At 38.7% G+C, this 15,384-nt stretch overlaps 1 protein-coding gene and 2 non-coding genes across 3 annotated transcripts in view; 1 reads left to right on the forward strand and 2 right to left on the reverse strand.

Moving 5' to 3' along the window:
* LOC132560681 (protein-glutamine gamma-glutamyltransferase K-like) overlaps positions 1-15,384 on the forward strand; it is a 51,248-nt gene that overhangs the window by 20,111 nt on the left and 15,753 nt on the right. Inside the window, exons 3-5 of the mRNA XM_060225352.1 lie at positions 6,409-6,591; positions 13,382-13,642; positions 13,858-13,976. Coding sequence (XP_060081335.1) covers positions 6,409-6,591; positions 13,382-13,642; positions 13,858-13,976 — 563 coding nt within the window. The remainder of the gene's footprint in view (positions 1-6,408; positions 6,592-13,381; positions 13,643-13,857; positions 13,977-15,384) is intronic.
* On the reverse strand, positions 4,534-4,606 carry Trnak-cuu (transfer RNA lysine (anticodon CUU)). The gene has a single exon. It is a non-coding gene; the product is annotated as a tRNA-Lys (tRNA).
* On the reverse strand, positions 5,613-5,685 carry Trnak-cuu (transfer RNA lysine (anticodon CUU)). The gene has a single exon. It is a non-coding gene; the product is annotated as a tRNA-Lys (tRNA).

Here is a 15,384-nt window from a genome sequence, read left to right on the forward strand (position 1 = left end):
GACATTTTTCATCAGTACAAAGTGAATCGACTATCAGCCAAATACAATACCACGGGACCAATATCAATGGGGTAACACAAGATTTGTAGTCATAACAACGTCACCATGGTAACAAAGATGTAACCTCGACTCGTGGATGTGGTAAGCCAAATGTACGCGTTCATTTATCATCGTTGTATCCAAGAGATATCGTGATATCCTTGATGAGGTCTTCCGTGGTAACCTAAAGGTAGTCCAGTCTTGTTACCGTGGTAACTACCAGGTAGTGTTATCGTGTTACCGTGGTAACTACGAGGTAGTGTTATTGTGATAACTACGAGGTAGTGTTACCGTGATAGCTACCAGGTAGTGTTACCGTGATAACTACGAGGTGGTGTTACTGTGATAACATCCAGGTAGTGTTATCGTGTTACCTACGAGGTAGTGTTATCGTGTTACCGTGATAACTACGAGGTAGTGTTATTGTGATAACTACGACTTAGTGTTACCGTGATAACTACGAGGTAGTGTTATCGTGATAACTACGAGGTAGTGTTATCGTGTTACCGTGGTAACTACACGGTAGTGTTACCGTGATAGCTACGAGGTAGTGTTACCGTGATAACTACGAGGTGGTGTTACTGTGATAACATCCAGGTAGTGCTATCGTGGTAACTACACGGTAGTGTTACCGTGATAGCTACGAGGTAGTGTTACTGTGATAACTACGAGGTAGTGTTACAGTGATAACTACGAGGTAGTATTATCGTGTTACCGTGGTAACTACACGGTGGTGTTACCGTGATAGGTACGAGGTAGTGTTACCGTGATAACTACGAGGTGGTGTTACTGTGATAACTACGAGGTGGTGTTACTGTGATAACATCCAGGTAGTGTTATCGTGTTACCTACGAGGTAGTGTTATCGTGTTACCGTGATAACTACGAGGTAGTGTTATTGTGATAACTACGAGGTAGTGTTACCGTGATAACTACGAGGTAGTGTTATTGTGATAACTACGAGGTAGTGTTACCGTGATAACTACGAGGTAGTGTTATCGTGTTACTGTGGTAACTACGAGGTAGAGTTACCGTGATAACTACGAGGTAGTGTTATCGTGTTACCGTGGTAACTACACGGTAGTGTTACCGTGATAGCTACGAGGTAGAGTTACTGTGATAACTACGAGGTGGTGTTACTGTGATAACATCCAGGTAGTGTCATCGTGATAACTACGAGGTAGTGTTATCGTGGTAACTACGAGGTAGTGTTATCGTGTTACCGTTATCGTGTTACCGTGATAGCTACGAGGTAGTATTACTGTGATAACTACGAGGTGGTGTTACTGTGATAACATCCAGGTAGTGTTATCGTGGTAACTACGATGCAGTGTTATTGTGATAACTACGAGGTAGTGTTACCGTGATAACTACGAGGTAGTGTTACCGTGATAACTACGAGGTAGTATTATCGTGTTACCGTGGTAACTACACGATGGTGTTACCGTGATAGGTACGAGGTAGTGTTACCGTGATAACATCCAGGTAGTGTTATCGTGATAACTACGAGGTAGTGTTATCGTGGTAACTACGATGTAGTGTTATTGTGATAACTACGATGTAGTGTTACCGTGATAACTACGAGGTAGTGTTACCGTGATAACTACGAGGTAGTTTATCGTGTTACTGTGGTAACTACGAGGTAGTGTTATCGTGTTACTGTGGTAACTACGAGGTAGTGTTATTGTGATAACTACGAGGTAGTGTTACCGTGATAACTACGAGTTAGTGTAACCGTGATAACTACGAGGTAGTGTTATCGTGGTAACTACACGATAGTGTTACCGTGATAGCTACGAGGTAGAGTTACTGTGATAACTACGAGGTGGTGTTACTGTGATAACATCCAGGTAGTGTTATCGTGATAACTACGAGGTAGTGTTATCGTGTTACCGTGGTAACTACACAGTAGTGTTACCGTGATAGCTACGAGGTAGTATTACTGTGATAGCTACGAGGTGGTGTTACTGTGATAACATCCAGGTAGTGTTATCGTGGTAACTACGATGTAGTGTTATTGTGATAACTACGAGGTAGTGTTACCGTGATAACTACGAGGTAGTATTATCGTGTTACCGTGGTAACTACACGATGGTGTTACCGTGATTGGTACGAGGTAGTGTTACCGTGATAACATCCATGTAGTGTTATCGTGATAACTACGAGGTAGTGTTATCGTGGTAACTACGAGGTAGTGTTACCGTGATAACTACGAGGTAGTGTTATTGTGATAACTACGATGTAGTGTTATTGTGATAACTACGAGGTAGTGTTACCGTGAGAACTACGAGGTAGTGTTACCGTGATAACTACGAGGTAGTTTATCGTGTTACCGTGGTAACTACACGGTAGTGTTACCGTGATAACTACGAGGTGGTGTTATCGTATTACCGCGATAACTACGAGGTGGTGTTATCGTGATAACTACGAGGTAGTGTTATCGTATTACCGTGGTAACTACGAGGTAGTGTTATCGTATTACCGTGATGACATCGCGGTAATTTCGTCATGATACCGTAATAACCATGTTACCAAGGTAATCTCCTTGTAATATAACTGTAGTACCCGAATATGGTTGTCATTGTGTTACAATGGAAATGTCTTGGGGCATCACCAAGGTAACCTGTATGTGGTCTCAACGACTCGCCTAAGTAACCTTGGTAATCTAGATGTGGTCTTAACTTCGTCTTACCATGAAAACGTAAACCAGCGTAGTCACAACGCCTCACCTTAGTAATCTAGACGTAGTATCCCTGTATTTCTGTGTAAACGTCTCGTCTAGGTAACCTAAACGTTTTCTCAACCTTGTATTACCGTAGTAACTCTGATGTTCTTCCTCTAGCTTCAGCCCATACGCTTTCACATCTTGCATTCTATATTTTTGTTCTCATGTTTGATGATGTGTTGCATTATGAGCTTGTCTACAAATAAAATGCATATCGTTGGACATTTTATCTGATGTGGTTAAAAAAGCGTTGAGATATTTACGTGACATTGATTATCAACATTCAGAGCAAACACGTAATCGTCAGCAGTATGCATGTAACGTTTCAACACCTTCACAATACCGCCCGCGTCAACAGGAAGGGTTGTATTTGATATAATAAATCGAGGGTATAATATCGCCTGTATCGTTCTTACATGTGTTCAGTTGATGAAAAGCTTTCTTTTGCCATTTCGTTCTCGATTCATGATAACATGGTGAGAGGGCGTTAGATTGAGAGTATGTATAAAACTTCCATTAATTTGTGTCGAGTATCACACGTAAAGCGTTACATAGAGTGGTTTTGTCTCTATCGCACCATTTGAAAATTTAATAACACCATTGTAAATGTACTTCTATTTACCAACGCTTCTAATAGTTAATTGATGCTCTAAAAGTTAGTCCCTATAGTAACGGGGTCTTCCGCTCGGACAGGAAATGCTTTTATGATTGATTAGTGTGATGCATTATGGGAGTCGACAGTGAGTCCATCGCCATCGGAGTGAAATCGATCACAATTTATGGCAGTTCTGACAATGATAAGGAAAGATTAGATTTTTCTATTATTATCTTATTATATGGTCCGTTCCAATTACCTCCGAGATGTCAGATGATATCTTAGAAATAATTTTTGTAATCTAGTTATCGTTGAAATATGATGCGGAAGATATAACAATGACATGTATTTACACACCCCTTGTAGGATATATAACAATGAAGTGTATTTAACTCAATAACAGGACGCCAGCTTGCCAGGAAGAGCTGTACCCAAATCGTGTACAACCCTACAATTACATCCACCATTTATCATTTGGTGTCCATAAACAGTTTACGTTACTGTTACTAGATAAGAGGAGCGTGCGACTGGAAAACTTCACGACGCATCCAACGTTGGACCTATCGACCCTGTTCATCATCAAGAAATTTCAGATGTTTTAAAAGTTATTTGAACAATTTATAAACATTTAATACCTGCTGATACATCAGTTATCGTAAATAATTACGTGGAATGATATGGGGGATGTTTGATGATGGAATAACGTGTCCCTTTGTATACGAGTTACATTGTTAAACACGAAAACTAATATTTATTAACAACGACTAGATGCTAAAATAAACTTTGAATATAAATCACAAATTCGATGTTTTCTTGAAATAATTTGATGACGTAGAGCCATTCCGGCTAGCGTTTCACACTTTACACACGGAGCTAGTCATCCCGGTAGGTGTACAACGAAGCCATACCTGAATTAATCATCAATGAAATCTTAGTTATTTGCACAGTTTTATTACCGAATAAAATAACAAATGAAATAATGAATGCAGTAGATCCTATATGTCAAATAAAACCCGAGTCTAAACCAACAACACTTCTAACTAAACCAACAACACTTCTAACGACTCTTTGATATATACTGAGGGGTCGATTGTAAATATCGCGACTTTGTAAGCTGTGTCACATAAACGTCTTAATGTCGTCATTTCTATGTATTAACAAAAAAAAAAAATATACGCCCAACGTGGGGCTCGAACCCACGACCCCGAGATTAAGAGTCTCGTGCTCTACCGACTGAGCTAGCCGGGCTGTTACTGATTGCAACATGTAAGAGCATCGGAAGACCGGATCGGTTATCAAGTAGATTACTTATCGTTAAGGCATTATTCTTGACACATTTTTATCCTAACCAAAAAACTTGATAGACTGCTGTTTTCGGTTGAGTTTATCGAAGAAAACATACTTCCGCCTCGTTATGTATTAACTATAAATTTAATCATGGTCATGAGATACCACAATGTGTTATCTAATCAAGCCATCATAGGTCCCTGATTGATACATATTATGAATGTTCATATTTCAACGGTATAAATATTTAGCGTCGAATGTATTGCAATCAATTCTCTGTAATTACTAATTTTATTCGTTTTTTTGTGATATGGTAAGCGATACTGTAGTAAGCTATTCTAACGCTGTTATAAACAGTTCCCCCTCCATATGTTCAGGTCTTTAGTATTTACATGTAGTTTGTGCTGGTGACCATTGTGTTAGTTCATTAGCCGCCGAAACGAGTGACGTATCGATATTGATCCGAACCATGACTAGTGTAGGTATCCGTTTCATATTCGGTTAAAATTGGTCAGAGCATTTCAGTTGATTATTGATAGTTGGTAAGCGAGCTAACTCGAATAAAAAGGTGACTGTTCCAAATGGTACCAACTTTTATGTTTACACTAAGGCCATGGGCTTGGGGATCTAAGACATTGCATAACATACTACAGTCCTTCATATTATCTGTTATACCTCCCCAATAAAACGTGTATGAAGACATGGATAAGTGTGATTTACTCTCCATCTGGGCTAGATGCGAGAGTGTTTATGATTAAGCAATATATTGTATACAACATGTGAATTTCAAGCGCAACAATATTCCCTCCTGTTGTTCTTTTGACTCAAAGTCTTGCTAAGCATACACGCGTTTGAACAATAAATAAGTGAAAAAGGATATATTGTCTACTTATAACATTTTCACACCATCAGAAAAAGCTTATAGTGCAAAAAAGAAGATGGGGGAAACAACAAAAACAAAAATTAACGCCCAACGTGGGGCTCGAACCCACGACCCCGAGATTAAGAGTCTCGTGCTCTACCGACTGAGCTAGCCGGGCTGTTATACGCTGTTGAAATGGAACAGCTCCTATTGGCTGCACATGTCCCCGGTTGATGGCTTTGTCTAGTAACTGAACTAAATATAGTTAATGGCGGATGTGTGGATAGACCTACATGTATTGCGTGCGTTGTATCGACTCAATACAATACGTCTTATACACATTTTTAACGAGAGTCTGACAGTAAGCGTGTTTCAATACGTACACAAACCGCACACCGCACACCGGATTTCACTTAATATATAACGACTGCAGAGACAACCGCTTGGTTCCACAGCGATCTGTATTTCAGTTCCTGGTAGTATCATTTAATATAAATACCAATATTGATTCATTAATATATAATCTGGGCTATTAAAAAATATAAGAGACCAGTACTGCAGAAGAAAAATAATGTACAGTACATCCGGAATAGGAACAACTGTTCATCCATTCGCAGACATTCGGTCTCATCGCTAAATGTCTTCACCACCCGACAGTAAAACCAAGGGCAGCAACTCTTGGTGATCAAAATTGTTTTCACAAAAAGAAAAACGGTTTCATTTGAAACGAGTAATTTATTCATGCAGAACATTACGTGTTATGCAATATAGAATATATAGTTTGATATGATTAAAGTTAGAGTTGGACATAATAAAACACAACATTGATTTAAAAACAAGTGGTTTTAATTACATTTACTCTCTTGTACAATTGCACCTATCGATTCGTTATATTTCGTAGAAACACAGCTGAAACCAAGATGTGTTGACCTCCAGCGCACGTTCAACAGGAACGTGCATCGCACGAGCGCCTACGAGATCCCAAACCTGATACTGAGGAGGGGCCAAACATTTGATATCAGCATCACATTTGACAGAACCTTTAGCGAGTCTACAGACGACATCGTCCTCAAATTTGTGACAGGTAAGGCAAAATTATCAATTTGTGACAAATTAGCACCAAGTGATCACATGTTGATAGGATATGTACTTTGGTACGTGGGAAGGTAAGTATCTATTGTGGTTCGGGGTACGCCGGAAGTCGTACCTCAGATCCATCTGTTTGTAAGTCCAAGATTGTAAACCAAGTTGTTCAAAGCACGGTTAGACTTCACCAATGGTTTGTTAAAATTTCGAATATGAACAAAAACATTGGGATTTTCTTTAAAAAGCTGTGGATTGGTTGAGACATAAAGGGTTTTTATTTACAGAGTGCCAATTTTTCTTTGGAAGTCCTTGTTTTTTCAGTGGAAGCAAATTAATTTTTCACTAACATTGAGACTGAACCCCATCTGTCTGGTTGTCAGACTCAAACCGAACCGAAGATCTATCAAGTCGGAGGCCGAAACCCATACCTTTGTTTGCGAGTATGATGTCGAAGTCCTGTTCTGCTTGTTTGCGAGTCGAAATCGTACCTCTAATCTCTTTGTCTGCATAGAATGTTTAGTTTGTGAGATGAGGATCGACTTAAGAATGTGCATATCATTGGGCTATCTAAGAGCTGATACTATACCAGTGTGCGTGTCACGTAAATGGCTCGCGCGGCGACGGAGGACATCTCTAGGCATTACATGTAATTGATAACATTGACCAAGACTTGGATAATGTTTTCTCGTCGGAAAGTTGGCCGTAATGTTCACATAATGAGGATGATCGTAACAGACATAAACAGAAATGTCTGTATGCCGTGCGTGTCAAACAACTACTATAAAAGACTGCATGATTACATATTACAATCAACGAAACAAACCAAACACAAACACGTTCGTTATATACGAGATCAGAATCAATATACTAAATCCTATAACAAAAACATTAAAAACTTGAACATCTATAGCATGCACGTAATTGTTTTAGTAAAATCTATTATTATATTATCTCCCGTTATTGGATTTAAAATGCGTTATGATCTTTATGAGAACTTACTCTGGATGAAGTACTGATAAAATGCAATGCAACTGGCCGAGTGATTCAATGGATAGATTCTATATCCCGGAAGTGAAAATATATGGTGTCTCCTAGTGCTCACGTGTTCTTTCCTCTGTTCTCCAATAAAACATAGTGATACAGCTTATAATGTAATTATTTAAACGCATTAAACATATATTTATAATATTCGAAAGTGAACCTTTCACGTAAAAGAGATTAAAATGCCTCCTCTACTGAGATTCAAGTTTAATATATCTACTAAAAGATTGGTCACGTTGCGTTTGCATCATCCAATGTGCCGTTTCTTGTTTAAATTTCATTTACAACAGCCGTATCAATTTAGTTTCCGATCGATGAAAGCGTCATGGTGCCACATCTTGAGGTCTGAAAAAAAGTTGACTTACAGCAAAGCCTGTCAACATGCTACTAAGCACCTTCCAGCACGACCCTCCGTCGACAAGCACCTCGAGCAGACTATATTACCACTAATGTAAAGTCCATGTTCAATGGACGCTTGTAATTGATAAATAACATTAAATCAGCGAGCTAAATCACATAATACATTCGTCGATATTCAGTCGATTACATGCAATTGAAAAGAGAGTTAATCAGCTATAAACGACCTGTAATGACTGTTGATGAAGGAGACATTAGCTGGCTACTGCTTTTGACGCTCGCTACCATTTTCATCAATTAAACGCGTAGACTATCTGTCCATGGCATCAGCTTCGTACCTGATTTACATATATCAGGTAGGTAAAACTGATTTACATATATCAGGTAGGTAAAACTGATTTACATATATCAAGTAGGTAAAACTGATTTACATATATCAGGTAGGTAAAACATGTCGGCTTTGTTTCAAACATAACAAATACATGTAACATTAAAGGATTAATACTACACATGATCATTCACAAAATAACAAATGGATGACTTACAACTACACAGTTTAAGTTAGTATGACAATATCGGCTACCCAAAGTTATTTTCTCCTTGACAGTAAAATTGTTGCTTCTCGTACATGTTGTCGACTAAAATACGCGACAATGTCGACAGCTGATGAACAAAAGTAAAAACATGGCTAGGGTTTTCAGGACTTCTGTGGTCGCCATCGTTAAGATACGTAGTGGTAAACATATGTCTAAGGTGTCCAAGGGTTCTGTAGTTACCATCGTTAAGATATGGTAGCCTAGGATCTCCAGGGGTTCTGTACTTACCATCGTTAAGTGATATAATTATACAACACAAATCTAAGTCTTCCAGAGGTTCTAGAGTTTCCAGGGACTCTGTGGTCGCAGAACTAGGGTTTCCAGGGATTCTGTAGTCGCAGAACAAGGGTTTCCATGGATTCTGTGGTCGCAGAATTAGGGTTTACAGGGATTCTGTAGCCGCAGAACAAGGGTTTCCATGGATTCGGTGATCGCAGAATTGGTGTTTCCAGGTATTCGGTAGTCGAAGAACTAGGGTTTCCAGGGATTCCGTAGTCGTAAAACAAGGGTTTCCAGGGATTCAGTAGTCGTAGAACTAGGGTTTCAAGGGATTCAGTAGTCGTAGAACTAGGGTTTCCAGGGATTCTGTAGTCGCAGAACCAGGGTTTCGTGATGTTATGCGGTCGTCATCGTTATATCAGTTAGAGATAAGGTAGTCAAACCTCGATATTTCGCACTCTTGTAGGTAGAAGACCCTATATAATTCGAAGGATTTCATCGATTCCCAAATTACTCGAAGTTTTCCCACGATTCCGCCGTCTTCGAGATAATGAGGTTTGACTGTACTTGTATGGTACATATATAAAGATAAGTGTTTTATCGAGTACATTTCTGTTCCTTTCATTTTCGGGATAATGTTTAAAGACCTGGACAGACATTTTGTTATCCACTCTCATAAAAATAAGTAGTAACAAATAAAATAAACTTTATCTATATTGTATAAATAATTGTGTATGTATTAACTGCTGTCCCATGCTAAGGCTTCTTATCAAGTTTGAATTAAAAGAAATTACACTCCATAATTGAATTCTTCTACACAAACTATTCCATACAAAAAATTGTTGCATGTCTGAAAAGAAAAAAATTCTTAGCTAGCATTTTGTGTCAATATGGAAACGAATGCAAGACAAGACAGGAGGTAGGTCTACCTGTTTTAATTTCCATATCAGAGTTTTCCACGGTCCCTTGAATTTCGAGATGAGTTTCGACCGTATTTCTGAAAGAAAATGAACATATTGTACTCAAAAATAAATTTTTTGTAAAGCACCGTAAGACAGTTTCATCCATGAAATGTATTTGGTTCTACTTTACCTGAATATTGCCTGAAGAACATTTTGAAATCTGAGTCAATTTGACCCATTTTTGGCCCCGACCATCAGTCAGTCCCTGGGGGTCAGCCGAGGTCAATATGTGGATCTCGTCAAAATGTCAAATTTGAACAATTTCTGAAAGAAAATAAACAAATTATGCTCGAAAACATTATTTTCCTATATAAAGTTAAGTAAATTTTTTACCCCTCCCCGCATTTGAGAAGAGGTTTTTTAAAGTTCAATCAATGTTCCCTTTTTTCGCCCTGTCCCTCAGGCCGCTCAATTTCCATATCAGAGTTTATAGGGCCTGATAATGGACTCCCGACAGGGGTCATTGTCAAACATTGGAGTCCCAAGGAGGAATCAAAGAAGGGATAACGTGCTATCGTAGTCCGTACTTGGTTCAACCGTACTAAACACCAGGAAACTGATATAGTGATATTCGGATAAGTCGAAATATTTTTATATGGTTCCTTGAATTTCGAGATAACGAGTTTCGACTGTATTTCTGAAAGAAAATGAACAAATTATGCTAAAAAATGTAATTTTCTTGTATACACCATAGTGAATTTTATCCCCTCTCCAAGGGCAAAAGTGAGTCCGTGGGGTCGTGAAATTTCCAATTTTAATTAAGCACCGTAAGACACTTTCCTCCATGAAATGCATTTGGTTCTACTTTACCTGGATACTGCCAAGGACATTTTGAAATTTGAGTCAATTTGACCTATATTTGGCCCCGACCATCAGCCGAGGTCAATATGTGGATCTCGTCAAAATGTCAACTTTGAATAATTTCTGAAAGAAATAAACAAATTATTTTAACAAAAGATCCCAGAGGGATCTTGGCGCCCACCATTTGAGGATCTATTTTCAGTTCTTGAAGATTTGTTTATTTTGTTTGTTTGTTACAGGTCTTCATTGAATGTACTCAATGATGGCACAAGATATTTATATTAAGCACTTATTAGCAAATATCATTTGAAAAAGATCCCAAAGTATTATTAGATAGCAGTCAGTTACAGGTGGATAATGGACAATATGCTTGTGCTGTATTACTGTCGAAATCCAAGATGGCGGCCTGTGGGCCACCTTGATTTCAAATCAGTCCAGAAAAGGTACAACGCACAACTATGGACCAAGGGAAACCAATATCTATGACATATCAGAAGGATCCATCCAGTACTTCCTCAGATATAGCAGTAACAAGATTTTACTCTCAAAATCCAAGATGGCTGCCTGTCAGCCATCTTGATTTCGGATCAGTCCAAAAAGGTACATTGCACAACTTGGAACCAAAGGGAACCTGCATATGAAATTTGAGAAAGATCCATCCAGTACTTTCCAAGAAATAGCAGTAAGAAACTTTTACATCCAAAATCCAAGATGGCCACCTGTCGGCCATCTTGAATTCGAATCAGTCCAAAAAAGGTACAATGCACAACTAGGGACCAAGGGGAAACTGCATATGAAATTTGAGAAAGATCCATCCAGTACTTTCTCAGAAATAGCGGTAACAAACTTTTACTTCCAAAATCCAAGATGGCCACCTGTCGGCAATCTTGAATTCAAATCAATCCAAAAAAGGTACATGGCACAACTAGGGACCAAGGGGAACCTGCATATGAAATTTGAGAAAGATCTATCCAGTACATTTCCAGAAATAGCGGTAACAAGAATTGTTTAAGGACGGACGACTGGACGGACGGACGACGGACCACGGACGCAGGGCGATTTGAATACCCCACCATCTGATGATGGTGGGCTAAAAACGTAATTTTCCCATATAAACCATAGTAAACTTTACCCCTCCCCGGATTTGAGAAGAAGATTTTGAAGTTCAATCAATGTGCATCTTTTTCGCTCCCTTCCCTATGCCCCTGGGGTTGGGAACCATATGGTGCGCCTTTAGCCTTGAAAGGTATTTGTTAAATTTCATTGAAATCGGCTCAGGATTTTCCAAGAAGTAGAAAATTTTATGTTTACGACGAACGACGCCGGACAAAAGGGGTCGCAATAGGTCACCGTGAGACGTAATAATCTCACAACAGTTCATTAGTTATATTTACAGATAAGTTAGTTTTTAAAATGTCATCGTATCTATTTTAGATAATATACTTTTTCCTTAAATAATGAAAGTGCTTTACTCATCTGATCAACGTAAATATGTGACGTGTGTTGTCTGAGACGACGTGCAAACACTTTGATGCAAGTCAACATGACGCAAATATGATGAAATATTCTTGGCGTCTAGTGTGGGACGAAGTGAGATTCCGAGATACACTCCCGACTGTCAATGAGACAAGGCGATAAAAAGGCCAGATAACAATATTTTTTGTCTATGTATTTCAATAAAACATGTAACTAATTTGACATTTGTCTGCATTTCACGGAGAAGTACCATCTGCGACCAGAGGACAAATCTCTACAGATATCTACGTTGGAGTTCCCAGACTCTGAACTTAGATAATATGAATTAACACGATATTTCCTATAATAGCTGTAAATGTTAAAATCTTTATAATCGGAAGACGGCGTCCGTCGGACCTGAGATCTATCTCATTAATCATCGTTCCCTCGGTCATTTTAATGTTATTTTTTGTAATTAGATGTTGTCGCCTTTCCGTCGGCCCCGAAATCTTTCTAATTAATTGTCGTTCGTCGGTTCTTGCTATCAAAATTTTTATAATCAGTAGTCATCAGTAGGTCCTCGGGAAATCGAAATCTTTATAATTAGAAACTTTCTGTTGTCCTATTGGATATTAAAATCTTTATAATTAGAAACAGTCTGTTGTCCTATTGGATATTAAAATCTTTTTAATTATAAACAGTCTGATGGTCCTATTGGATATTAAACTCTTTATAATTAGAAACAGTCTGTTAGTCCTATTGGATATCGAAATCTTTATAATCAGAAGTCATCCATCGGTCCTTTGGATATCAAAATCTTTATAATCAGAAGTCTTCCGGCAGTCTTCTGGATATTTAACTCTTTCTTACCTGAAGTCGTCGTCCATCGGCCCTTTAGATGGTAAAATTCGTATAATCAGAAGTCGTCCGTCGGTCCTTCGAATATCAGACTCGTTTTAATTAGAAATCGTTCTTTGTTACCACTATTGATATAAATGAGTACCGTCAACCCTAGATTTAGATTTTACTATACATAATGTTTAATTGTGAGTAATTGATGTATTTGCGCACCATACACACGTGACTTCTTGTTAGCGTCAAACCGTCATTTCGGGGGGGGGGGTATTTTGGTAAATTGAATTTTGTAGAGGAACTTTCAAGCAGACTTCAGTACGTTTCTTAAGGTTGTTGAATTGAATCCAATGAAAGAGAAAGACTGTCTCATAAATAATATTTCTCCTCCTCGTATCACCTCTTTCCTATCTAAGGGTAAAGATAATGGACAACAAAAGTTTGGGTAGATAGTCGTGATGATACGCAACTACAGCAGTTCCTGTAAAAGTCTGTTGTTTTACAGGTCGTCAGCCACTACAGAGCAAGGGTACTGTTATACCAGTCAACAAGGTCCGAGAGATATCCCCGGCAAGATGGGGCTATCAGATCCTTGGTGTCGAAGACAAAAAGGTCAACATTAAAGTGTGTTCCGGAAGTGACGCAATCGTCGGCAGGTACCAGTTGTTTATCGATACAACGCACAAGGAGAGTGACGACAGTATCGAGACTTGTCGTTACAGTCACCCTGACGATATCTACGTCATCTTCAATCCATGGTGCTCAGGTAAATCATGAATTCAGCAACGTGAATAATAAATCTCTTTAATAGAAGCTGTGCTCAGGTAAATTACAGCGCCGTCAATAACGGTTCTCTTTACAAGCTGAAAACAATTTCAGGTCATTACAGATACTGCTTCTCTAATGACTTCGATATGTGTTCATTTGCTGTAATTGGTTCCGGAATTCCACGGATCTGACTTTTTATTTCCTATGTTGTAGACGATCCTGTGTTCCTTGACGACGAGAACCTGAGACAGGAGTACGTGGTAAACGAGACCGGAAGGATATGGATGGGAACTGTCCGGAAGTTCTGTGTCCGTCCATGGAATTTCGCCCAGGTTGGCCATAATTAGCAAGGAAAAGTGAATGCTTTAAAATAATCATGGTCATTCCAGCATCCTTCTAGGACTGACAAGGCATGGGTATACAGTGTAGTACAGCTTCGTTTAATGTAAAATCACTGAAGTAGTAATCCTTTCATCATGATGGTCCTCTTTATATGCAGAATACGTCTACCTGTTTTTTTATTGGCAGATATAATAGGAATGTACTAATTCCCAAATGGCCTATATTGAACCTGACACCGATCTTCATCATCTCCATTAAAACTGTCAAAGAACGTTTCCTCTCTATCTTTGTTTAAAGGTCTCAAGCACAATCTTTTGTTTGTTCCAAAAATTACATATCGCTCCCTCCAATACATTTTAAAGTTAAATCGATACTACCTTATCTCACAGCTATTCTCCTCCGGATTTTACTCCATTACTGGCGCCTAGTTCAGTATCTCCGAAATATCGGCGATGCAATTTCCTTTTCTTCCCTTTAACAATCCCACGAACCTTTTATCTATGAGCTCCGATCCCCATGACATGATTCTTTATCAATTAGATCTGCCGCCCTCGTCCGAGACGGCGTGCCTCCCATTACGCTGGTCGGTTGACTATTCCCGGGGTTCATTTATTGCTCCCTTGATACACGTGCTTAATGCGAGCTGTATATATAACAGACCAGAGGCAAGACTTTCATGGAAACTGTCACGCATAAACTGTCTCGTAATGACGAGTGAGCGTCAGGGCGAAATTCTCAACCCCAAAAATGACAGCAATCTCGAAAATAGAGAGCAATCCTTTTTGTCCAATCATCGATAAAGTCTACACTGGGGCGCTCTAGATGGTTATATACAATAAAAATAAAACGGACTTCTTAACAAATTGATAAATCACCAAAATGGTGGCCGTGAACTGAACACGGGGCATATAGGCTTAAACACTCATCTGATAGTTTACTATGGGGTATCTGGTCTAAAGGGTCAGGTGAGAGACTATGACAAGATTTTTTAGGTCGTCGTAGTGTTTTACGTCTTAACTTGGGTTAAAATGTTTATTTTCGGTCTGTGTAGCATAAACTGTTTTATCAGAAGTAGTCCGGCCTACTTCCGGTCTGTGTAGCGAACTTCACTTGATTAGGTTGGTACAAGTGTATTTCCGATTTGTACAGCAGACTAAATTTTGACTATACGAAAACAAGTCTATTTCCGGTTGGTTTAACAGACTACAATTTAGATTATGTAAATATGTTTATTTCCTATCCGTGTAGCATATATTTACTACAATTTAATCAGGTCTATTCATATAGTTTGTAGGTAATCACGTGGTATTGATGATCTTTCATCATACGATATCATTCATAATTCTGTCAAATTGAGGTTTATATACATTAGTGTTCATAATAATCCACTTTTTGTGA

This window comes from Ylistrum balloti, unplaced genomic scaffold (assembly GCF_031769215.1).
Source record: "Ylistrum balloti isolate Yb309-2 unplaced genomic scaffold, AGI_CSIRO_Ybal_v1 Utg371096, whole genome shotgun sequence".
NCBI lineage: Eukaryota > Metazoa > Mollusca > Bivalvia > Pectinida > Pectinidae > Ylistrum > Ylistrum balloti.